This window comes from Haliotis asinina, chromosome 5 (assembly GCF_037392515.1).
Source record: "Haliotis asinina isolate JCU_RB_2024 chromosome 5, JCU_Hal_asi_v2, whole genome shotgun sequence".
NCBI lineage: Eukaryota > Metazoa > Mollusca > Gastropoda > Lepetellida > Haliotidae > Haliotis > Haliotis asinina.
This window is the reverse complement of record NC_090284.1, coordinates 60,097,532-60,125,259: the sequence shown is the minus strand read 5'-3', so window position 1 is coordinate 60,125,259 and position 27,728 is coordinate 60,097,532. Positions and strand designations below refer to the sequence as shown.

The 27,728-nt window shown below is 42.5% G+C and overlaps 1 protein-coding gene across 1 annotated transcript; it reads left to right on the top strand.

Annotated features, from left to right (window-relative positions):
* On the top strand, positions 1-27,179 carry LOC137283945 (putative uncharacterized protein DDB_G0285119). Its single transcript, XM_067815616.1, has 12 exons — positions 1-138; positions 2,036-2,140; positions 3,762-3,861; positions 11,905-12,204; positions 15,616-15,886; positions 16,931-17,308; positions 17,791-17,854; positions 18,273-18,322; positions 19,571-19,638; positions 21,481-21,627; positions 22,907-23,047; positions 26,995-27,179. The coding sequence occupies exons 1-12, from the start codon at positions 1-3 to the stop codon at positions 27,177-27,179; spliced, it is 1,947 nt and encodes a 648-aa protein (XP_067671717.1).
* The last annotated feature ends 549 nt before the right edge of the window (positions 27,180-27,728 follow it).

The following is a 27,728-nucleotide window of genomic DNA, read 5'->3' as shown; positions in this document are numbered from 1 at the left end:
ATGGACGTCAAGGAACAGTTGCTGTGTAGAGCCATCGTAGAGGCTGCTGGGGGTGGCAGTGCAGCAAAAGCATACGCCCTCAGTATAGTAACACGCATCCAAAAAGATAAGGTTGTCCGTGAAACCTCAGCCTTGGATGTAGATGACAGCGGGATGAATAGCCTCTTACGAAGACCGTAGAGCTCTGACAGGGCAGAGAGATGAATCTTCCACATCATCAGGCCCAAGAATCGTTGACAAAGGAGGGATAGTAAAACGTCTATCTGGTTGTCTTGGTAACTGGTTTGTTGCGACAAAGTCCCAACGCAATCCCAGAAATACTCTGCCATGCCGTTTTCGTTCAAACTGCACACGATTCACATCAAGTGCATGCAACTCTGAAATACGAGCCGCAGTAGCCAATGCTACTAAAAAGAAAGTTTTGAACGTTATCTGTTCAAACGCCTTATCATGTAATGGTTCATAGTCAGTGGACACTAAATGACGGAGGACAACTGACAAATCCCATGCAGGAGGTCTGAACTTCCTGGACTGGTCAGCAAGCCTGAACGAGCGAAGCAGAGACTGGAGCTCGGGAGTAGTAGACACCTTTGTTCCAGTAGTCGTAGCAAGAACCGAATTAATGGCAGCCAAACAGGTTGACAATGTAGTACCTCTAAGCTTCCTCGTAGTTCGTAAATGCTGTAGAAATTCTTCAACGACTTGAGGTGATGCAGTGGTGGGAGAAATTATTCCCCTAATACCAAATAATGTTCAAATTTCTTCCATTTATTGTCATACAATGATCGAGTTGAAGTCCTGTGTGCAGAAGTTATAGCTGCAGCTACTCTCTGAGAGTAACCCTTGGCTCTCAGAGATTTCTGTAAATGCGCCATCCGTGCAGATCCAGGGTCTGAGGTGACCCGTGGTACACGTCTGAATGAGGATGACGAAGTAAGTCGTTGCGGGCGGGTGGCGGTACTGGATTCGGTTCTGCTAATTGCTTTAGATCGACGAACCAACTTCTTGCTGGCCAAAAGGGTGCAACCAAGACCAGACGAATCTTGCTGGTTGTAAGTAACTTCTGAACAACTTTGCGAAGTAGAGCCGGGGGAGGAAACGCGTAGGCGTTCAGTCCCTCCCAAGATATTGCTATTGCACCGTCGTCCCACGCCTGAGGATCCGGAATAGGTGATACGAACCTTGGAAGCTGATGGTTGTACCGAGTGGCGAATAGATCTACTTCTGGTTGAGATATGGGGTAGATCATTGACTGAAACATCAGAGGTAGTAATATCCTCTGTTGGTGACGGCCGTTTGGGACGAGACAAGGCGTCGGCTATGACATTCCTCACTCCGGGAATGTGTCGGGCTCTTGCCACAATGTGAAGAGAATCGATTAGGTGGTAAAACTGACCCTGTCGAGCCTTGATGGTTGATGTACCATACCACAGTTGAATTGTCAGATTGAATCAGTAGATGGGACGACTGGAGTTCTGCTGCCCAATGTTGAAAGGCTAGAATGACCGCACTGAATTCCAACTCGTTGATGTGAAGGGTCTTTTCTGCGGATGACCACTGCCCGGCCACTCAATGATGGAGAAAGTGGGCACCCCAACCCTCTAGGGATGCGTCGACGAACAGGTGAAGAGTCGGTGTGAATGGCACCATAGAGACTCCAGCGCAAACATTCTGTTCCTTGAACCACCAACGAAGAACTGGCCGTAGCTGCTCTGGAAGACGAATCATCTCCCTGGGGTTGTCGTTCCGGATGAATGGGCACAAAAACATTTGGAGAGGGCGAAGTTGTAGTTGGCCCCTGTAAGTCAGTGCTTGTGCCGACGTTAACAACCCTAGTAACTCTTGCCATTGGCGTAGGGTTCTGGGTGAATTCAGTGCTAGGGGTAGACTGCTCCGAATTTTGTCCAATCTGTCCTGAGGTACAAATAACATGCCCTGAATGTTGCGTGTCCAATATCGCCCCTATGAATTGTAATCTCCGAGTCGGTATTAATTCCGACTTCTCGTAATTCAGGAGCCACCCTAATTGCGTTAGCAACTTGATGGTGAACTGCCAGTGGAGATGAAGGACAACTGGATCCTGCTGAGCTTGAACACAGTCGTCAATGTAGCTCTCGAAAGTGATTCCCCGACAATGCAGGTAGCTTGTTATCGGTTTGGTTACCCGAGTAAAAAGCCATGGGGCCGTAGATATTCCAAATGGTAGTACCATCCACTGGTAATGACGTCCTTGGAACGTGAACCGAAGATACTTCCGGTGATCTGGATGTATTGGTATGTGAAAATAGGCATCTTGCAGGTCGAGGGAAATCAGATAGTCCCCTTTCTTCAAAATGGTTCGTAGCAGGTTGACTGACACCATCCGAAAGTGGGGTGGTGGTGACAGAAACCGGGCATTGAACTGTTTCATGTTGAATATCAAACGAAGTTTGTTTGAATTCAGGAGGATAAGGGCGTTGAAGAGGAGTGACTGTGAGATGGGGATTCCCGACAAGCGGCATCTGATATCCGTGAGTGAAAATCGCCGAAACATATGGATCTCGGAGAATCTCCCAGTTGGGTGCAAACTTTCCTAATCTTCCGCCCACCGGTGAGTCGAAGATCGGTACGACTGGGGACGGTAGGACAAAGTCGGGCAGCAATCTCTGTGAGTCACTGCTTAGAGGTGCCACTTCCAGTGTCGGGACCTGTCTTGGTGGGAGGACGAGAGGCGCCACCCCGCGAAGGTTTTCTACTCCTGTTCCGTGTTTGGATAAAGGGTCTGTCACGAAAGCAGTCTTTCAAATCTGGGTTGGTTGGAGAGAAAAGAGGCGTTCTGCGTTGTTTCAATGAACTTTGCAGCTGAGATTTCTGCATTTTCAGTAATTCAACAGAGACCTGAAAATGAGTGTCCTGATGCACCTTGTTTGAAACTTCTCCAATGTTACCACCAAAAAGCATATCTGAGGAAAAATGCTGTCTAAACAATTCAGCCCAAGATGAAATGTTGAGGGGGCCTCTCCTGCGCACTGCAAGTACGTACCCGAAACAATGGGATAATTGGTCTAGAATGACCTGAAGCTGGTCTAAGACCAATGCCATGCATCCCCTGATATAAGCATCTTGGTCAGTATATCCGTGATCAACAGCTACAGCAACGGCATCCACTGCCGAAATAGCACAATTGATAAAGGGTAGTGTGCGACGAATAGTCATATCCATATGTGCCAATTGCCTATCTTCCACAAAGAAAGGTGAAGCAGCGCGTTTGCCACATAGGGTAGAAATATCCTCGTCAACTGATGGAGACGAAGTCAATCCAGAAAACCCATGGCCGTGAGCAATGGATGGCATAAACTTGGGTGAAGACAAACCATCCTTCACGCGTTTCAATTTCTTAAACGCATCATCTAATGAACTTTTCATTTGCAGAATGCACGGTCGTGGTGCCAAGGTAATGTTCGATAGGTCATAAGACACATTAAGGTCATCCGGAGATCTGCTCACCGACAGCTGAAGCTTTTCAACAATCCAGGCAAGTACATGCGAAGGTTCTACTAAATCAAAACTACCCTCTGGGGTAGAAATATCCGAATTATTTGGAGAGCGGGATGAGGGTTGATGAGATACACCAGTGGAAGACAGGTTACCAGTTGATGCAACTGGAACTGAACTTGACGTAGTCGAAGGTTGACATTGATTCCAAGCTACTGTAATAGCCCGAAGCATTGTATTTAAATTTGGCCCTTGAGAGGAATCCTGATTAGGATTCCATGATTCAGGCAGAATCGTCGCCCCCGTCATATGATCCGAATCAGTTTGACGTGAAGGAGAGCGACGGGTCCCTGGAACTATACCGGCGTCTGGATGGGGAGCGAACTGGTGAGATCAAACGAACCATAGCATGTTGACTAGTCGGGGAGACAGAAGGATGGGATGACCTAACTCCATCTGGCGATCTGGATCGATTAGTAGAGCCTGGCCTACCATCCCGATGGGATGATCTTGTGCGAGCAGGTGAACCTGAACGCTGAAGTGATCTAGTACGGGAAACAACCCCAGAACGCTGATGCGAATCACATAAGTGACATGAATCGGGATGAGCTGACGAATCAAATTGATGAGGCAAACCAGTTCGTGTACTTGAATCAATTCGATTCCATCACTCACTTTGTCTAGAAGCCGTGGTTCGAGAAACTGCCTCAGTATGATTAAGTGAAGCCGAACGGTGCACTGAACTGGTGAACCCGTTCACGCAAACCTGTACATGGTGAATTGAAACGGCCATGTGAATTGATTCTATCTGGTGAATTGATTCGACCATGTGAACTGATTCGATCTGGTGAATTGATTCGGCCTGGTGAATCAGTTTGGCAACGTGAATCCAAACGGGAGGAAGTTCCGATACCACCATTTGAATCAATACGTGTTTTAGTATGATCAATAGAAACAGACTGACGACCAACGCCACTCTGCTATGGTGAACATGACCGCTCAGTCGATCTACGAGATGGATTCGCCTTGAATGACTTGGAGAAACGGAATTATTTGGTAATGCAGGTGATGCAGATCGGTGAACCGAAGCGACTGTTCTCACGTTTTGAGATGAACCAGAGGCCCTAGAAACCAAGAGAGTAGACCGCAGATCGGGGGAGACAGTAGATACTAAAGGTTTGTCCATAACAACTAACCTAGAGCCGGCCTGAGACGTTGAGCCAGGTGAAGAATGCGTCCCCTAAAGCTTCCGAACATCTTCCGAAAGGTAAGAATCTCGGAGAGCGGGGATTTCAAACGACGAGGGGTGAGGGTAGGACGATCCTGGCGTGGTTTCTTGGTAGGAGTGGGGCCTTGGTCAGCAGATGCATTCCTAGCTCTGTCTGCAATCCTACGAGCACAAACCCGCTTATAAGCCTTGAAATCTTCTGTTGATAAACCTGCACACTTCTCACAACGTTTCTCCCAAGAACATTGACCCACACAATCAACACACGATATGTGTGGGTCCAAAGTCGAAAACATAGTTTTACACTGAGCGCAAAACTTACGCTTCTTGTTTGGAGGATCTGTTTTCCTCATAACACAAAACAACTCAAACTCTATACAAGAACTAAGATACGTCCACTCTGTCGTGCGACAAGAAGAAGAATGATCTCTCTGAGGTAGTCACGTGGGTAGATAGGGGAGCATGCTGCATGCTCTGCATGGGCAAAGGGACCCGTCCTGTAAGGAGAGCAGCCTGGGGAACACGGGCACATGGACAAGAGAGGCCTACAGGAAAGTTCTAATTCGTTCCACTCAGCGTCGAAGCAAGAGAGAGAAGTGCAAATCGTGAGATAGGATAAGTTTAAAAATAATTGATTGTTGTCTCCTTTAACATTCTACAAGGAGCTCGTCACCTCGGAGACGGTTGTCCTCCTGTTTTGAAACTGAGATATCTTGAGCATTCAGACGCCTTTTCTTGGTGGCGGAACCAGAATGTATTTGACTCATGATGTATCTAAGATGTTCAGTACCCTTGCTCCCCACCCGCTACCGAGTGTCAACAAGGGCAGTGTGTATCTGCAGCGGATATCCAGCATGCAAACTCTAGGGATGCCAGGGTGGTATACTCCAGTAAATACGACATACACAGCTATATATTTTGTCTACCAAATATAATGTCAGGCTGGTTCGAGTCTAACACAAACGTGGATAGTTTAGAGGTCGACATCACCAGATTGGCCCATGTGCCGCCACCAAACACACTCGTTGTTGTAGACACTTTATACCTCTCTGCTGTAATTGTGTCAGCAATTTTAATCTTTTATATTGATGAAATACCTTGGAGAAATACTGTTTATTGTTTCCTTTTTCACTGAAATGGAGTGCGTTACAATATTGCTGACATAATTGTTACAGATCTCCTTCTTGATCATTACTGATTATAGTTGAAATGATGAAATGATGATGAAAGTGTTTTTTTACAATGTATCACACCCTAGTAGAAGGTCTGGCATCTTTAGACCTACGGGACACAGTAAAATAAAGAAAAAAGCCATGATGTTATATTCCGGTTAACACTCTCGTAACAGTTATTAAAAATTTTAAATGGCACACCATCATACAGTGGCACAAACAACCATCAGACCCACACAGTTACTTTAACTTTAACCTTAGCCTTACGTATATAGGGCTATCAATTACTTGTATTAGTTGTTGTGTTGTTATTATGGGGGGCACTTGTCCAAGGGGGCAATTAGTCTAGGGGGCAGTTGTCCAGGAGGCACAATGGACGGGGGGCTGATAGCTAGGGGGCAGTTGGCGGGGGGCACCTGTCCGGGGGGCATTTGTCCGGGGGGCAGTTAGCCTAGACCCAAAAAATGGTATAACAGATACACAAACGTAATGGGATAACACACCGGTTTACTGAAGAAAAGGATACGTTTAGCGATATGCAGATCGCAAACTTGTATTTTGACATACATTCGGAAAACTTCGTAACACGCGGAAATCTTCGGATATTTCCGATTTTCATACTGGAAGTTATATAAGTGGAAGTTTGGTATAGAATAGCAGCCCCAACAATTTAATGTGTGATCACGCCGAGGACCCAGGTTCGATTCCCCACATGTGTACAATATGTGAAGCAAATTTCTGGTGTCTTCGCCGCGAGTGGCTTAAAACTAAACTGACACTCATTCAATCCACTGTATAGCCTGGAATAGCTGTGAAACTGCTGATGCGCCTGCAAATCAACAATTAATTACTCACTCATTCCACTGTAGCACGATAGTTAATTTTTGTTGTGTGCCATAGTCCCTGGATGGTGACAGTGTTTGACAGCTTGACTACTGACAGTTTCTACGACTCCAGTCCTGCCCCACAACGAAGCACACAACACATGTTGTCTCACCTTAGGCAAGTGAGTTCAAAATCAGCAGGAAATGGGTACCCGATGGAATAAGTCATGTAACCACTAACCTACTAGCGCCTAACATGCAGCTTGGGTTAATCGGGGTAATAATTATCAAACTGTTTGGGCGCTTCAAGCATGCATTGTGCATGGAGCAATACGCATGATGCATGGACTATTATTTACACATATACGTTAGGCACGATAAAAAGTACATGTTAATGATGATCATCATATCCGTCATTTTATCTACTCCACGCCCAATGCGTCTTTTCATGTTTAGAGTAAGTGCAAAGAAACTTGTATTCCGTTTTAGGAAGCTACGCTACTTAAGCTAATTTCATTGCTAGGACGGTCGTACTTCTTTACGACAGTCGTGGGCCTAATTTCGTCATACCGCACAATGCGTCCTTTCATGGTTAGAATAGGCGCCAGGAAACCTATGACAGCCTTAGGGCTAATATCGTGAGAGGTTAAGGCATGGCCAGTGGTCACCATCTTATTTGGTCCATGTTCAAGTGAAAGGTTGAAGTAAAGCAAAGCTGCCGATGTATACATTCTCGCAATTACCCCATTTACAATAGCATCATAGAAAAGGCATATTCATAAAAACAGACGCACGAATACATGTAAAACTGGAATGACAAAAAATGTTACCGTTCGTGAGGACTACGTAGGTCTGTAAATAATCGAGTCTGGACTAGACAATCCAGTGATCAACAACATGAGCATCGATCTGTGCAATTGGGAACAGATGACATGTGTCAACCAAGTCAGCAAGCCTGACCACCCGATCCCGTTAGTCGTCTCTTACGACGAGCATAGTCACCTGTTATGACAAGCAGGGGTTGCTGAAGGCCTATTCTACCCCTGGACCTTCATCTGTCTACCCCGGGACCTTCACCTGTCTATCCCGGGACCTTCACCTGTCTATCCCGGGACCTTCACCTGTCTATCCCGGGACCTTCATCTGTCTACCCCGGGACCTTCATCTGTCTATCCCGGGACCTTCACCTGTCTATCCCGGGACCTTCACCTGTCTATCCCGGGACCTTCACCTGTCTACCCCGGGACCTTCACCTGTCTATCCCGGGACCTTCACCTGTCTATCCCGGGACCTTCACCTGTCTATCCCGGGACCTTCACCTGTCTATCCCGGGACCTTCACCTGTCTATCCCGGGACCTTCACCTGTCTATCCCGGGACCTTCACCTGTCTATCCCTACAACAGATACTAGTATATGTATAACATAAACATGAAACACAAAATAACATCTAAAGAAGATGAGAAAAAAACAGCTGCAAAACAAAACACGGGTATATGCATCAATGTCATAATCTGTAAAAGTAAGCCCATATCAGACACGCCTTGTATTCAACACAGTAGAAAGCCTGATGAGGGTTCTCTATTAATACTGCATTTATTGACCTTAATATACAATAGCCATCAAGATAATTCACCCAGGTAGCAAATGGGAACGTGCGCAGTGACCGTGGGTCTAATGCAAAGTACAATATGTTGGAAATTAGTTTCCTAATAGTTGTTGTATTTCAAGGCCCAGATACCTGACATGACATTGAAACTGATAATGGACGTTTCTCAACAAATGCTATTATAGCTTTGGGGGTCAGTGTCATTCTGTATGAAAGCAATAATTATAGTATGTATTTAATGGTGTCTCGTTTGGTCGGGTCTATGTGTGGTTATTCAGAGCTTTTGTCAGTGATGTCACAACAATTCATTAAGAACAACCATTGTCCAAATAATGATTCCAAAGGCCAAAGATATGTAGAACGTATCTGCAATTATTCATATGTCGCTAATCTCCATTCATAATAGTCATGGGATGGTGGGGTAGCCTAGTGGTTAAAGCGTTCGCCCGTCACACCGAAAACCCGCGTTCGATTCCCCACATGGGTACAATGTGTGAAGCCCATTTCCCGCCGTGATATTGCTGGAATATTGCTAAAAGCGACGTAAAAGTAAACTCACTCACTCACTCACTCATAATAGTCATCCCCACTGCACTATTTATTGACTGTCAGACAGTCCGTGCCTCTCGAGCATTTTCAATAATTACTGCATACTTATGTTCTGATTGTATCTGACCCATCTGGTCGACTTTAAACGGGCTCAGTGCTGACATCATTAAGAGCCACTGTACAAAGCCGTGCATGTGTGTGCGCGCTTGCGGGTGCGTATGTGTATGTGTGTTATTGTGACATTAATGAAAACACATGACAATAAGGTTGAAGAAGAATGTCCAAGATGAAATACAAATTCGCGTCCTGATACCATCTTACCTTGACATGACATAGCAGGTGCAGACAAGTGATAGTTTTCTCGTGTCCTATGAAATTGGAGAAAAAGGTTTCTTTTTCATATGAACAAACCCATTTGTGTTGGCCAGGATCTATTATTTGCAGTCGACCTTGATACTGAAGATTAGTGCTAGCCTTAGAGTTAAATAACAAACGGCAAACTATAGTGAAATTAAACCTGTGACATGAAAGGCGCTTATTATAGTCACTCACGTGTACAATTCTCACTCAGTGGGATTGATCATGTCTCGATTAAAATATTTTCAATCACCTTTACATAAAGCATTACAATTTTATTTAGTATGGTCTCCATGGCAAGCAATAAATAAGGATATATATTTATTCCAACAGTGACATGGTGTCAAGGATGTGAATCTAAGGCTCGAGGAAATAATGTGGTACTGTTAGAGGGAGATGTGAATATAGATATATCTTGACTAAATGGGGAAACAGAGTTGGAAATGTGCTGGATAAAATCCAGCTAAAATACCAGATTAGTACGAAGGAAACTGGAATTTTGCTTGACTCAGTCTATGTCTATTTATTCTTGATTACGTTTGCTATTACAGTTTAATGCATGGTTAATGAAGGATGGGCGGGTGGATTAGGGGTGGTAGTTCTCTCATTAGTTGATGTTTGTCACATTTACAAACCGCCATTCAGGAAGTTTTAAAATTCGATTTTCTTTGCCTCCATGGCAACAAGTTAACAGAGTTTTGTTTTCATCACTCGTATAGTGTCAGTGCGGTGAATGTCGGGCTCGACCTATGTAGGCTACAGAAGACATTTGACTGAAACTGGATAAAGGTCATTTCAAATATCCGAACACTGCTAAAGAAACCGAAATTTCGAGTGACCTCGTCTACAATATGTGTCAAGATTTCATTGGTAAAAATCCTTTAACAAGTTTCCGTGGCAACCCGCCCAGGATACTGACCACAGGAAACAATTGTACCCACTGCCACGGTAACCGCCACACATTTCTCCGAGAACCTGTATCCCTAACAATCGGATGATGTCATAACATGAAGAATGCAATGCACCGAGTTTGAAAACCATTCGAACAGCTGTTTTTGTGTTCATCATGTACACATTTATTTCAGCGACCTTCTCTCCTTTATTTAATACAATTTTAAACGTTTGATCTTTTGCACACGCCACTTAAGCAGGAATCCCGCAGGATAACTGCAAATATTACTTCATCCTAGAACACTTAAACATAATTAACATTTTTAATGCGGTTTTTAAACTTTTATACTTGTCAGATTATGTCTTCAGTTGAGAAACAGACGCCATGTTGTTTACATGTCACATAGGCGATAGCGATCCTCAAAATAACATAAAAGGATGTTTTTCACATTTAACATGGTGGTAAGACTAACACGTTGTATTCTTCCCCCGCGGGGAATACGGTCTGATGAACGCCTCTTTGTAGCTGAGTCATCCCTCGCATACCGACTCTGGTGACACTGCTAGAAAGAGCTGTACATCAGACCGTATTTCCCTCGAAAATAATTATATATAAAATTTTTTTTTTATTTTATGAACTCATCCCCGAATCACGCCACAATTCGATCTGAGAGTGTCTGTTTCGTATATTTACAAATCTCTACAAAACTAGATGTCCCTTAATTATGTAAAGCACCCCTGCCCCCGCCCCCAACCTCCTCCATCAAAGCGGAACCTCTCGCGTGCCATACCAGTGTCGTTTCACCTGGGAAGCAACTTCTATAATTTTGTTCTAGTTTCATGGGCCTCTTAAGCTTTATACACATACTTACTTTGACAAAGATAAAGTATAATAGACCGAATCCACAAGTAAATAGACCCGTGAAGATCCCGGGGTAGAACAGGCCTTCAGCAACCCATGCTTGCCATAAAAGGCGACTCAGCTTGTCGTAAGAGGCGACTAACGGGATCGGGTGGTCAGGCTCGCTGACTTGGTTGACACATGTCATCGGTTCCCAGTTGCGCAGATGGATGCTCATGTTGTTGATCACTGGAGTGTCTGGTACAGACTCGATTATTTACAGACCGCCGACATATAGCTGTAATAATGCTGAGTGCGGCGTAAAACTAAATTCACTCACTCACAAGTAAATATCTAATAGTAAATATTGACATTAAATCTAACACTGTTAAAGGAACATTTAAACCTAATGATTTGTACAGTGTACACAAAATAGTTTTAGTGAACTCAACATAGAAATCATCCTTTAACACAGTTATTGTTTGTGTACGTGTGTACTCTATTGATCATGTTTTGTTTTCGTTTGCTAATGGTAGTATTACAGAATAGAATGATTTATGTGGAAATTAATGAAGTTTACACTTTCAACGTCACCTGCTGTCATCTCAAGTGTTGATTTCTGATTTAAAAAAAAGCCTCAGAAGTTGACTTTCCAAGTCAGGATATTGCTTAATGCACAAGTTTTGGATGTCCGTCAGCTTGGGCGTTGTTACATAACACTTTGCGACTCGAATCGAGCCGAGGTGATATTTCACACCGGGTTCCATTGTTTTAAGTTGCTGATGATGGCAGTGTTCTTGAGTCGCACGAGACAACGTCAGCTCTCAGCTGTTGGCTCGTGACCACCTCCATTGTCCCGGGGCTTGTTGTCCTGAGTGACCGAGTATAAAACACAGATACACCTACAGAAGTGTTGCGTTTATCGTTCACTTGTGTTCATATCGCTCCCATATTCTCGCAGTATTATTCTCATTGATTCTCCTCTTCTGTCAACATGAACAGATTTCTACAAGGTTTGGGTCTGGTCTCAGGCGTCCCTCCAGCCCCACAGGTCAGACCGCAAGTCCCTACAGCCCAACAGGCCAGACCGCTCGCACCTCAAGCAGGACCATCCACCCAGGTGGCAAGAGGTACGCCCATCGCCAACCTGCGACCTTCGTCCACCAGCTCGACTTCGTTTTCAACCCCGATGACGTCCACGCCGTACTGCACGCCAGGACAGGGGACTGGGCCAACTGGCGGAATGGCATCTCAGTTGGATGTGAGTGAACAGAATATCTTTATGTAATCTCTGTACCGATACTACTGTATGCCTCTAAATCGTCTTTATCACGTTCAACTTGGCATGCATGCTGATTGTATCCACGTGTCTTTTGTCTGTGTTGTTATCGGGTGACGTTTTCAACCTAGCGTTGTATTATTTGGAAGCTTAGACTTTCCAGGAAGGTTTTACATGGTTATATAGCTATTCCTAAGATGTGCAAGCAATCTCTACATAATATCATCAATGAATATTTAAAGGTATACGTAACTGACGTATTTTACTGACGTAATACTACAGAGATTAGTGAAGGCGGTACAGGCGGTACATTTGTGAAAACGGGTGAAGGGTGAACACACCTGCACCCGCTCAGGATCCGACAATGCGGTATGTAGACAAACTCACTCACTATTGGTGCGGTTGCAAAGTATTTTGGTGTTAATACACTACACCATTACACTGGTCCGTCCGTCAAGTGATTAGTGAGGTGGTACACAGCAGTGTATCAAGAAGTATCATGTTATTGACCTGCATGTATCTGATATGTCTGACATGTATTTTTTCACAGGCTAACGATGCAGCAGAGTTACAGAGACTCCGAGAAGAAAACGAAAGACTGAGAGATGAAATCAGGCGTCTGAAGGGAATGGTAAGTCAAATGAAGTTACTGAATATAATAAATTTCATTCTGGCCAAATAATATCACCTTAATGTATATTCCTCGAATGATGAGGGTGAGTTTTAACATGCTTCTTTAATGGTATCTGAACATTCTGAAAGACATATCCGACTTCTAAATATGCCACTAAAAGATATATGTCCCTATCGTTAAAAAGTCTTACCGAAGGGGAGTTGAACTTGCCGATAATCAAACTCGGGCCGTATTAACATACTGTCATCATTTAGTTGACAGAACGATAGCCTTTCGATTTGGGAATACCTTCGAAGTATGCATCAATTTCATAAATGAGAACATTATTATCCTTACCAATGACACCATGCTGCGTATGACATTTAGTATTATTATCAGTGTCGCTACTCAAAGAGGACACAGCACTTAGTCGCCGGTAGTTGGTCAAAACATTTACTGCCACTTCGGTATTTGCATACAGACATTGCAAGCCAAAACATGAAACACCGTCAACAACACGGACAGCATGTGGCTACATCAAAAAGTATGCAAGGATTCGGGTGCATATAATTGTTGAATTGGCAACGAAATGGCAGTTGAACGAATTCACAATACACCCATTGTGTCGTAGTCAGTGTCGATGTGTTCGGTAGTGTGACATTTGTAGCCTGCTGTTTTCCATCATACCCTATCAATTATGTTATCATTGAAATAGGGTAAATATACATTCTTTCATAGAAGTTGTGATATGATATGAAAATACGACAAGTATAACACCTGTCAATAGATTGAAAGGGCAAATCTAAAAAGAAACATACTGTCGGAAATAGAAAAAAATGATTAACAGAGGTAACACTATGTAGTTCAGCCCTATATATGTGGCAGAGTCAACTTTGTATATAATTACTGTTGTAAATATAATAAACATGTGAATCTTTTAAAGTATTATGTCATAATATTACTTTTAGATATACTATCTCATTAAATAGCCTAAATCTAAATAAATTGTATCAGTTAATTTATGCTAACATCTTTTATCATAACCCAGTCTAGTCTTAATGTAGTCTATTTCAGTAATACTCATTTGCACTGCATGCCTTTCTCCTGTCAATCCCTCTTAAAGCAAATAGCATATGTCCAAATAACCCACCGTCGGTCTAACTGGGCGTTCATTGGGATGCGTATTAGGATATCGTAAAATCGCGCAAAACTTTGAAAAAAATACGAATAGATGACAAAAACAATAGATCTGACATTTGATGGCAATTGGGGCGCTCATCAAGGTCTAACAATTGTAAAAGTAATTGGGTTCACGAATCGAAGTACTTATTGTTTCGATTTGGCTATATATGGGAATCACAAACAATAATTAGCAAAGAATCCTTCATTACGGAAGTTAATGGTAAGATTAATATGTTCGTTGGAACGGACTTGGCACTACTCTCTATCCAACAGCTCTAAAAAAAGAAATGATACTTTTTTTAAAGGTTCATTTGGAACAGAGTTATATCTTAAACGATTAACAATTGCAAAATTCCACGTGGCCATGGCAAGATTCCGCTGCAGTTCCCATGGAAACAGGTAGATATGTGAATACTCCTACAGATGAAAGGGTGTGCACTGTCTGTAATCTGTAATGAAGGATATATGGAAGATGAGTACCATTTTTTAATGGTCTGTGTACGGTATAAAATATTGCGTGAGAGGTATTTACCTACTAAATTCATATCATATCCAACGCGTGATAAATTTAACATGCTTTTGAGATCAGAGGATGTTAATATCGTTAGAAAGCTGGCCATGTGTAGACACTGTGTCAGAATAACCTGCCGATTAATTATTACCCCCCCCTCCCTTCCCCCTTTCTAAATTCATTATGGGTATGTATACGTATATGTGTATATGTGTATGTATATGTATGTGTAATGTATACAATATGCAATTTATGCTGACTGACCACATGTATATGTGAAAATGGCCCGGGGGCCTACATTCGTCTTGATTAAAGATGTTAACCAAGGTCTAACGACGGACCATCGACTCACCTTGCATGTGTACAAGTGGTCATCTCAAAGATATTGTATGCTTTTATGTTAAATCAGTCATGGTATTAAATGTCTCAAAATATATTTGTGGCATGGTCATCCCATGATTATCAGGACTGGATAATATGTGTATATTGCTATGGCATGTCGTTTGCTTCCCCAATATAATTCCCCTTAACTATAATCCTATCTCATCTGATATCTGTCCCCTAACTCGACCCAAATCACTGCCTGTGACGCCCGTCCTGACACACCGTTTGAGTTTGTTTTCATAAGTAATAGTGAGACTCCATGGTAGCTATATTCTTAACTGCTCCAGTATTAAAGTTTATTACGTCAGCTATCATTTATAATGAAGCTAAGTTTAATTTCAAAACGGGCACTTAAAGAGTTTCCTTTGAAGTGCAATATCATAGTACACTAATTTGCATGAATTCATGTTTCAAATCAGTCACTTTGGATGTAGGAAAACAAACCGCATTGCTCATTTCTTTCCTTGTCTCAGTTAAGTCCCTTTTCTACGTTTCCTATCTCCCCACCACTGAGCTTGTAGTTTGTCTGAGTTCACGCTTTCAGATATTAACTAGATAAATTGAATATTTTTTTGTAGACCATTGGCAATATACCTATTTTTGTCAAATTGGTTCATAGGATTAAATGGAGCTGTGTGGATGCGTTCTGTATTAACACACACGTTAGTCATCCAATGTATTTACATTTGCTTTGTTTGTGCAGTTGGACACAACACCAACCGCTGCTTCATCGGCACCAGCACCATCGGCAGCAGCACCATCGGCAGCAACACCATCGGCAGCTCCTACAGCAGCTCCGACAGCAGGTCCATTAGCACCACCATCGGCAGCACCGACAGCCGCATCATCAGCTCCACTAGCCGCACGATCAGCAGGTCCATTGGCGACAACAACCGCTACAGCACCGGTGACCATGAATGTGGCGACACAAACTCTTACAGCAGTGAGTATGCAATTGGACTTCATCACTGGGAGTATGTTTGATGGATCCTTCTGAAACTAAATCCCAAGACGTTCCAAGTGAAATTTAAAATTACCGTTTTTCTTAAACGTAATACTTTTGCTAATTTAAATTTCGGCAAAACTTTCTTACAATCGACAGCGGCTGTAAATCCAGTTAGGGCCCACGCAGGTAGCAACAGCACTGTAAGTCCCCATGACCCCTGTATAGTGATCTACGTCAGTTGTTGACGACTTAGAGCCTGTTGTTGTGTTGTATTGTCCTCGTAAATACAATAGTTTTAGACACCATCTGTGATTCTCTAGGTATTTTACAGTCCTCCTTCGATGACTGATATGCTATCAAATTATATTTATTGTGTATGCAGAACTTTCTCGTCACTACATGACTGGAATATTGCTGAGGTGACGTTAAATTCTATCTCCCTCACCCACGCACTCGATAACTGGATAAGTCTTCATCTTCGCTTGACACGACTTTCGTGTCTCATCTCCCTCTGTCCGCTCATATATTATATATCTGAAGCATATCGGCAGCTGTTTGAGATTTGTGTTTTCTTTTGCGTTCTAGAGTGAGTGAGTTTAGTTTTACGCCACACTCAGCAATATTCCAGCTATATGGCGGCGGTGTGTGTAAATAATCGAGTCTGGACCAGACAATCCAGTGATCAACAACATGAGGATCGATCTGCGCAATTGTGAACCGATGACATGTTAACCAAGTCAGCGAACCTGACCACCCGATACCGTTAGTCGCCTCTTACGACAAGCATAGTCACCTTTTATGGCAAGCATGGGATGCTGAAGGCCTATACTACGCCGGACCTTCTCGGGTGTTTTGCGCTCTGAAGTATTTAATGATTATTTTCTAACAGATTAAGGCGAACTATTCACTGTGGTGCATTTCATATTCTAATGAATCCTCTCTACATTGCTTTCTTGTTCTCAAAGAACCCTGAACCCGATTCCCATTGATACATTGAAGCAGCTCTACATTATTGTATTTCCGAACTTCAACTGTTCATCGTGTTCTTTTCATCTTCTTTGATTTTATTCAGGTTCAAGCAGCAGATGAAGCAAGGCAAAGGCGTGATGCTAGGTACAGACAAAGGGAAGCAAGACAACAGCAACGTGAAAGGCAACAACAGCAGCAACGCCAACGACGATTTCAACTTCATCAACAACACAGACAGCAGCAGCAGCCCCAACAACAGCAACATCCCCGTCAGCAGCAGCAACCTCAGCAGCAACAACCTCAGCAGCAGCAACAACCTCAGCACCAGCACCAGCAGCAGTACCATCAGCCGCGTCATCAGCAACAGTCCCGCCAGCGACTGCAGCACCAACAGCACCAGCAGCAGTACCACCACAGACAGCAGCAAGAAACCCCATACCAGGAGCTGTTACGTCTTTTCGATGAGGAGAAGAGGACTTCGGTGAGATATCTTACCTGACTTTTGAGAATACCAATTGCGGGTTTTTAACATTCCCAAAGTGCCATAGCTGATTGTAAGACAACATATGGCCATTTACTTGGAACACAATAAGGATGCAGGTCGTTGCTGATCCTGTTAATCTCAGGATGCCCCAAACTGGACCTTGCTGACTGCATCACACAGCAATGTTAACTCCTAATTACCCAAATTCTTCAAATCAGTTAATGAAACAAACTTCCCATTGTCTTGCGTGGGCCTCAACTGCTCTGTTACACAAGAGGCAAAGGACCATGGCGCTAGTAGTCTTTAGCAAGGTATTCACTTATTTTCCATCACGCATATCTCCGAGGAAACTGAAAAATGCTCAGGTGTAATAGGTGGAACACCAATATGTTGCGCCATATGTTAAGTAGATCCAGTAGGTAAAAGATACCATACCCTGGACTGGAGATGATGTCTAGGTATTGTTTGTTTACTTGCAGACAAGGGGCCGAATACGGAAGCCAGCGGGTGTTGTCCAGGTGTCGATGGGAGGAGGAGTGTCCAGTAAGTTCAGCGCCCTGTGTTTCTAAACTTGAAAATAATGTGTTCTTGCATTCGGATTGGGCATATGACATTTGCTGATGGCCTGTGAAAATCTGGGGTAGAATAGGCCGTCAGTTTCCCATGCTTGCCATAAAAGGCGACCATCCTTATCGCAAGAGGCGACTAGTTAGATCGGGTGATCAGGATCGCTGATTTGGTTGACCCACGTCATAGGTTACCAATTGCGGAAATCGATGCTCATGCTGAATTGTCTGGTCCATACTCGATTACTTACAGACCGCCGCCATATATAGCTGGAATATTGCTCAGAGTGGCACAAAAAACACAACTCACTCACTCACATATGATGGTGACTGTGATGTTTAAGATGTTTTCATCTTTGTCTCTCTACATTTGAACAAAACACTTCTTTCTACAGATGTCATTACCACAGAACAACGGGTCTTCATCAGACAGAGACAACGTCAGGTGAGTTGGCCAACAGATTTGCCTGCATTCTTGTGTTGTCATGACTAGTAATCCTCACCTTTCATTGACACCAGACCTCCTCAGCCAAAGTTGACATGCTCAGTCGGCATAAATCATTGCTGTCATCAGTCTCTCCATGACTGTCCACAACACCATCCTTCTGCCACCTCTCCGGGTATAAAGTTATGATAATCAAACCATATACGATTTTTAGGGTCGGTGTGGTAACCTAGTTGTTAAAGGCGTTTGCTCATCATGTCCTCACTTCCTTAAATAACTCACTTCCTTAAATCTTTACAGTATATTTTCCTGGGTGTATTTCATTTTCCTAAGTGGCCGCCTTCAATGATGTTTGGTTTGATTTCACAAAATGCTCAGGCCGTCCAGTGTGAAAAGCATTTATTGGGGAACATACAAGTTATTTTATCACCTCTGCCAAGAGCTGTTTAATTGTTCAGAACCTGGCACATTTTTAGGGGGGAAGTGAGTCCAGACTTTCTTCATTATGAAACCATAACCGTTGTGTCATTGGAAATAGAACATATCTTATATATAATTATTATAGCATTATTTGAAAACAGCTGTAATGTCACTGAGTATATGTACAAAAATGGTTGTGTAAATATATATGAAAGAGCAAATCTGGGAAAAGTGATTAAAGGTTGTAAAGATAATTGAAAATACAAGTCTAGTATTGATTTGTCTTGTATAGTTTTGAATCGTGCGTGTGTGAATGTTCATTATATTGAAATGTATGTAAGTCGAATTGCGGTCATTTTGTTTTCCCAGCAGAGAACACCGACAGCAGCTGCAACGGCTCCAACTACATCACGAAGAGCAACATCAACTAGTACGACCACAACAGCTGCAGCAGCAGTGAGTATGCTTTGCCTGGCATAGCTAGCTATGGTCCCGTTGCACTGGAGTACTTTTGTGAGATTTGTTACAGTAACTATATCTTCACCCATGGTCCCTAGCCTGGTGATTCTTTTGCAGTTGCTGGTGAATATGAGCCCATATAAATATTGTACTGTTGAGAATATTAATAATTTTTTATACCATTTTAGTTTTATTTCAATGTCTGTGGCACTATAGTATTTTTACTGTCCATGGTCTTAATCTTTCCAACGTGGTGCTAAATCCAACTCACTCGTAATGTTCCTTGTAAGACCCCCTACGACCAGTTGTTTTCGTTTGCCGTGAGTGTGAAGGTAGTTGCAGATCATGTAGTAAGATCATGTGTAACAGGCGACGGTCGGGGTCGGGGTCGGGGTCGGGGTCGGGGTCGGGGTCGGGGTCGGGGTCGGGGTCGGGTGGTCAGTCTCGCACACTTGTTGACACATGTCATCTGTTCCCAATTGCGCAGATCGATGCTCATGCCGTTGATGACTGGACTGTCTGGTCCAGTCACGATTATTTACAGACCTCCGCCATATAGCATTGCATGCATGTACCTGACATCACGCCTACCCCCGACGAAACGTTCTCATGCAATAGAAAAAAAGCCAATATGTTGTTCCGTATGTTAAGTATATCCAATAGGCAAAAGTTACCATGCAGTGGAATGTAGATAATGTCTAAGTATTGTTTCCTTGTAGACAAGGAGCTGATTACTGAGCCGTCCCGCTGTTGTCCGGGTGGCGGTAGGAAGAGGACTGACAAGTAAGTGGAAAGCCATGTGTTTCTATACTTGGAATTAATTGGTTGCTGCACTGGAGTAGAGCAACAACTATGATGATGATTATGACGTAACAATATTTACATGTTTGCCGTTCCGAGTATGAATGTACTTTTCCTTTCCTTAGATGTCATTACCACACAACGGCCCTTCCTGAGAAGAGACAACGTAATGTGCCTCTGTCAACCACCTAATTTGGCATCCTCAGTTGACAATCCATCAATCACGCCGACAATTCATGTGATCAACAACACGCTGCCATTAGTCCCGTCATGACTACAAGCGACCATCCTCCTGCTACCTCTGCAGCTGCCTGCGATGTTTCAGGTTAGCTTTCACAAAACTATTCCCCTCTTAATATCAAAACCATCATAAAGGAACACTACAAGTTAATTCATCATCTTTAAAAGAATCGTTTCAATTCTTCCCATTCCAACGAAATAGTATGATTGTTATCTTTTTCTCCTCAGGTGTGTTGAGAGTCCAGCGCTTCCTCATTACCTCTACCATTCATACCGCACATGAACTCTTACCACTCCATACGCTATGTTATCATTCCCAGCATCATGCTATCAGATGTGGATGTGAAAGTACTCTCCACTTGTTTTCACATAAGGAAGAGGGCTCTTTAGAACTACATGTTTGGTCACCCAACCCGATGGTGCATCTTGTACCTACTGATAACCGGACAGCTTTGAGGTGTTGAGGGGTGTTTCATTTTTCATGGCTCACACTCCTGCGTGAAACGCCCGCTAACACCTAGCTGAACGATGACTCGGCGGTATAGGTAAGCACAATCTCAGTTGGTTGTATTTGGTGAGCAATTTTGAAGACAACTGGTACTGTCACCAGCATGTTCAATATCCCTGCAACATAATGTCAGACACAAACTGATATTTCGTTTACATCTCGAATCGAACTATATTGGCCCTTTTCACTTGTAGTAGGGGATGGAGTGTGTTCCTAATCATGTGCGGTCATATGGCTGGTATTCTGAAGTACCTTTTCCTCATTCTTCCTGTCTTATCGGGTCCACTTGTGTCAAACGCTGTCTCGTGCGATTTGCGGAACGCTGTCTCCAGCCTACCAAAATGGACAAAATCTGGATTTTTGCCAACTACTACGGTCTACGAACAAACCTCATCAAGCATGGACATTGTCTAGTGACTCAGCCAGATCCGTTCAAACATCTGATTTCAAGTGTGGATGTGTGAGTCTGGAAGGTAAATTTCAAACTATGCGTTTCGGAAATATATATCCAGCAATTACTCAACTAATATCCTCAGAATGTGTTTATTATGGACGTTATGTGTAACATTCAGGAGTGAACATATTCTAACTTAATTGCATCAGTGAGCAAAAATGATGTCCGATACAATTTGTTGTTATATATATGATACACGTTGTGTCACATGATTGAATAGGGCTTAGTGATAGCGCTCAATGTGGAAACGCATTTACGTTTGTTTTGCTTTTGCAGCGGGGCTCAACACCAGCAGCTCCACCAGCATCTCCATCGGCAGCACAACTGGCAGCTACATCCACAGTTCTGAGAGCAGCACTATCGGCAGCACCATCGGCATCACCATCTGCAGCTCAAACGACAGCAGCTCCATTGGCCACATGAGTATGCTATTGGAGTTCATCACTGGGAATTTTGTTTTCACTCACCTTGAGGGGCATGCACCCTCGATAGGCGGATTAGTCTTTAGGTTAGCATGACACGGCTACGTTGTCTCAGCTGTCCGCACATCATGCTTCCACTCTGATATCCTCAATACAACTTCCACTTCCGTGTCACGATATGTTCCCAGTAGCATATTGCTTTCCACACTGTCAAAAATGTCTGAAGAACATTACGATTTATATGTGGTTCAATGTAGAGTATCTATGTTTAAACTAAATCAAGGTTAATTCCGCAGAGTAATGCATTTGATATTTGAAAAATACAGCTCAGCATTGCGTTTTTGTTCTCAAAGAATTCTGAACCCGTTTCCCATTAGTACATTGAAGGAATTCTACATTAGTGTATTTCATAACAAACAACCTTTCATCAAGTCCTTTTCATGTTTTATTTTCATTTGGGTTCAGGCAGCTGATGAAGCGAGGGAAAAGCAAAGGGAAGTAAGACAACATTAACTTGAAAGGCAACAAAAGCAGCAACACTAATTCCAACTTCAACAACAACCCCGACAGCAGCAGCAGCAGCAGCACTGACAGCAGCCCAAACGGCATCATCCCCATGTGAGGAACTGCTACATCTTTTCGATGAGAAGAGGAGGCCTTTGGTGAGATGTCTTTGGAGTGTGACGATTATGGGTTTTTAGCGTTCCCAAACAACCAAAACTCATTGCTAGATCCCATATGATCGTTTTGTTAGAGTACTATGAGGGTACAGGTTGTTGCGGATCCGACCAATCTCAGGATGCCTCAATACAGACCTTGTTGACTTCAGCACACAATCATATTCACTCCCAATTGCTAATAATCTTCAAACCTGTTAATGAAACAGTCTCCTCTTTGTCTCGGTTGGGCCTCAGCTGTTCTCAGTAACACAGGCGACAAAAGGATCATGGTGTTAGGTAGCTCCCGAGAGATACAGATCGACAAATATACAAGGCGTTTATTTATCCTCCATTACACACATCCTAGATACTACTGAAAGTGCTCACGTGCAATAGGGAGAACACCAATATGTTACACCATACAGTACTTCCAACGGGTAAACGGTACCGTGCCCCAGGGACTGGAAAAAATTTCTAAGTTTTCTTCGTTTCGTTGTAGAACTGAAAATACAAGTCTCCTATGGACGTGTCCTATACAATATTGAATAGTGCGTGTGAATGTTCACTATATTGAAACGTATGTAAGACACACTACGCATTACGTAGATTTTGTTTTTCCAGCAGGAAACAACACCAACCACAGCTGTGACAGTTTCAACTGCATCACGAAGAACAGCCTCAACCACTATGACCACGACAGCAACTGCTCCAGCAGCACTTTCGACCATGAATGCGACGACTCAACCGCTTACAGCTGCGAGTGTGCTATTCAAGTTGATCATATATCACTGGAATTTGCCTTTAAGAAGTATGCATCCTCTACACATGGATTTGTCCGACATACAACTCAATCCTTATTTCCAAGCCTCTTGATGAAATATTTCCCATTGTCATGGCTGAGAAATAACTGGTCTCAGTTACAGCAATTGGTAATTCACGGTGTTAGCCTTTAGCTCCCTGAAACTTTTGATGGACAAATAAGAGACGTTCATAAATCCGGCACCTCTCCCTCTCCCAGTGAAACGCTCTCATACAACAGAAAACGCCAGTATGTTGCTCGTTATGCTATGTACATACCACAGGTTGATCGGAGAAAGTCCCGTTTCTTTCCTTGTAGAAGAGGAGCTGATTTCTGAAGCTTTCTGGTGTTGTAAACTTGAAATAATTGTTGCTGCATTCACTTTAGAAACATTGATGATGTAGCATGTTTGTCCTTCCAAATGTGAACGTACTCTTTCTTTCCTCAGATGTCATTACCTCACAACAACGAGCTTTCCTGAGAAAAAGACAGCGTTACGCGTCTCGGTCAACCACCTAGTTTAGCATCCATCCTGTAATCCATGTGATCAACCACGCGCTGCCATCAGTCCCTCCATGATCACAAGCGACTATCCTCCAGTTACCTCTGCAGCTGCCTTGCGATGTTTCAGGTTAGCTTTCACAATTCTATTCCCCTCTTAATACCAAAACAATCATAAAGGAACACTACAAGTTAATTCATCATCTTTAAAAAATCGTTTCAATTCTTCCCATTCTAACGAAATAATATGATTAATCAAATTTCTAAAAAAATTAGCAGCTGACTTGTATTCTTTTTGATTAACTTTCTCAAACCTATTACCCTCTGAATATCGAATCCTCTATTAAAGAACATAAGTTGAATTTTCATCTTTAACAAGATCTTTTCAATTCTCATCCTAACAGTCCCTAGTATGGTGATTTACCTTCAGTTGTTAGCAATCTGTAGCTCATTTTTATATTGTATTGTCCTCTATAGATAAACTGTTTTGGGTATAATTACTAGTTTTACATTCTTTTCTGTGATATTCTAGTTGTTTTACTGTCCTTTGTCGACAGGTTTTTATAATACTTACATACTAGTATTCCTTTTCAGTGTTATGTTCCCGTGACGATATGGCTGAAATATTGCCGATGTGACGTTAAATATTAACTCACTGTCACTCATTATAACAAAATAAAAAATATTATCTTTTTCTCCTCAGGTGTGTTGCGAGTCAAGAACTTCCTCAGCACCTCTGCCATTTATACCGCACATGTGCAGGAATTCTTACCACTTCATTCGCTATGTTATTCCCACGATCATTCTACCCGATTAGGATGCGAATTTACTGAAGTTTTCTCCACTTATTTTAACATAAGGAAGAGGGCTCTACAGGATTACCTCTGTGGCCACATCGCCCAACCCGATGGTACATCTTATACCTGCTGACAACCGAACAGCTTTGAGGTGTTGAGGGGTGTTTCATGTTTCATGGCTCACACTCCTACATGAAACACCCGCTAACACCTTGTTGAACGATGACTCGGTGGTATAGGTAAGCACAATCTCAGTTGGTTGTATTTGGTGAGCATTTTCAACAGCAACTGTCAACAGGAGAATCAATACCATTGACACGAGAATGTCAAATCATACTGATATTTCGTTTACCCTATTATGTTGCTTGGTGTATCAAAGTAGCTTACGTATCCTTGATACTAGGAATTGAAGATGGAATGTATTCCTAATCATGTGCGATCATATGTTTGGTATCATAAAGTGCTTTGCTCATCTTGCCCGTCTGATCGGATCAGCCTATGCCACATATTGCCTCTTCGGGTGCACTATGCGGAATAGTCTCCAGTGTACCAAAATGGATAAAGTCTGAGAGAGTCTGAGATGGATCAGATCCGGATCTTTGCCACCCACTGAGATTCACTGCTCGATGTCAGACAACCACAAAGATCTACAGATCTCAAACATGGACACAGACTTATGACTCATCCAAATGCTGCCAAACATCAAATCTCAGGCATGGATGTCTGACCCCAGAAGGCGAGTTAAATACTATACATTCCATTCAAGAAGGGTGACTTTCCAAAATCATCTTTCCCTTTATTCCAATATCCCAACATCTTCAGATGTAAATGTACAGATGAATAGATTACACGCATTTGCAAGTAACGCCGTACGTACAGGCTCGCCATAACAATAATATAAACAGCCTCACAATCTGTTTGATGGACGACACGTAGAACATTTAAGCGTAGACATTTCTAATGTGTCGTATCAGCGACCAAAATTGATGTCCGATACCATTTACTATGAGATACAGAAACGGTAGAACTGACATCGATTTTCGTAATCCAAACGAATATGCTGTCATTCATCTTTTTACTTCCTGTTTGTATCCTTGTTTGCCCACGTTCAAAAGCATAATATTTCAACATTAATTTTTGGAACTGCATATATATTTCACAAAATAAGTTAGGGATGTTGGTATTTTTTAGGATTGATATTGGATCAGTGTGCCCATGAATAAATGGATCGTTATTGATTTGAAAATTTACGCATATCCCTAACTATTTTTGTCAAGGGTATGATGTGCTTATGGCAAACGTATCTTTTACAAAATTTGTACAAAATATTAGCAAGCAAACAATTACTACAAAGAAGTATATTAATGATATAACGGCTATTGACGTACACTGGCATACTTTTAAAACATTTTTATCGAAGATCAAGATATATTACTAATAGGCACTCTCCAATATTAATACTATTATAAAATCTCCATAAACTTTGCTGCCTGGGTAGCGAGTGAGTGAATTACAATTTTACATCGCATCGGCAATAAAACTGCAATATAGCGAGGAACACAAGGTAATCAGTACCAGGTAATACCCTGTCGCCAAAGGACAGTAAAACTAACTAGACTATCACAGATGTATATATTTAAAACTAGTAATGAAATCTAAAATACTACAACTATCGAGGACGATTCAATATAAAAACAAATGAAGGTATATCACCATACAGGGGACCAAGAGGACTCTCAGTACCTTTGCTACCTGCATGGAAGCTTGTTAGATTTACATCTTACCTTCAGATGCTGGCGGTCGTAGGAATGTTAAACCATAATTTAAAACAACGAATATGTTACGATTAACAAAAATTGGCCGTAGAAGTTTTCGGACTTACGTACCCTCTCAGGTGGACAACAATTTTATTGTTCGTTAACCACCTTTAAGGATATAACCAATTACAATCGAAGTTGATAATTTGAACTACCAATTATTTAACCTTACCTACAAAGCTTACATAAAAATCATTTAGCAAATATATTTAAAAATCAATGATAAACTGTAATTAACATTACTAGAAAGGTCCTTTACTGTTTTTAGCTGCCTGGGTAATCTATACTTTTTTGACATTTAAGTGATGTATATGTGATTCTGATACCAGTTTGTCCTTGTACAGGCACCATTAGTGCAGCAGTCTCCCACACCTATGTTCCACCTGTCGTACCTGTAACATCAGACTCTCCTGTCTCACTATCAGCATCAGCATGTTGTCTACGGTAAGTAGTTGAAACTTTGATGTGAGCTATGAATAGGTGTGTTTACAACCCTTAAAACAAAGTTGGTGACAGCACACACCTTGTCTAACACCTCGATAAGATGAAAACATTTCAGTAAACTGATATGGATATACATGCTCATGCATTGGATATCCTCCACCTGAACATCGATCAGGCAGCGAAAATAGATTGTCTACTCAGACATAAGAAGCCACTTGATAATGCGGTCCGTCTTATATTTCTTTCATGCTTTATGATTCATATCAGGGTTTTAAGGTAAAACTAAATACAGTAATCGCAATGTATACATTCACAGTTAGAGATATTTGACTCTGCACGTTTTACCAACAGGCATGAAGTACCGGACTGGCAATGTGACCGACTTCATCCTCCATGACGTGAAGGGTCTCCCGAGGCTACAAAACACGTCTCCAGCAGACATCAAGAAGTACCGCACGGGCAATGTGACCGGCTTTCCTCTCCCCTGCACCCCCACCCCACCCCACCCCCACCCACCTCCCCACACACACATATAAACACACCCTCACCCTTGATGTTTAGGCTTGCCCGAGGTTCATGTGGCACTGTCAATGATCAGCATATCAACTGATGTAAATTTTCTCTGTCATTTAAAAGAGTACGTGTCCCTGGTACAGTTGAGCAGTATCCTAGAGCAGTCGTTCTTGAATACAATGGGTTAAAGGCTAAAATGTTAACAGTGTCAGGAACTCATTAATAGATAACCTGTCCTCAATTTGTCGGGTAAATGTATGCTTACTGCTTCTGTTACTGAGCATTTCCTCTCTTTCGGCCTGTCAGGAGGGTGGATATATACAGGTGTGGTCGAGCCATGCTACCCTGGATGTATTCAGCCGAGAGACATTCTGAAAACACACGTTATACATTTTGTCAGGTTTGGATTTCAAATGCCCATTATGTGTTGGTACATGTAGATGTCTGAGTAAAGCGTCTTTGTGTAAGACAGGAATTGCTTTTGTCTGTCAGGACGACAGATATATACACACAGATGTAGTTGAGTCATGCCGCTCTCGATGTGTGCAGTCTGTCAATATAAGGAAGTTCAT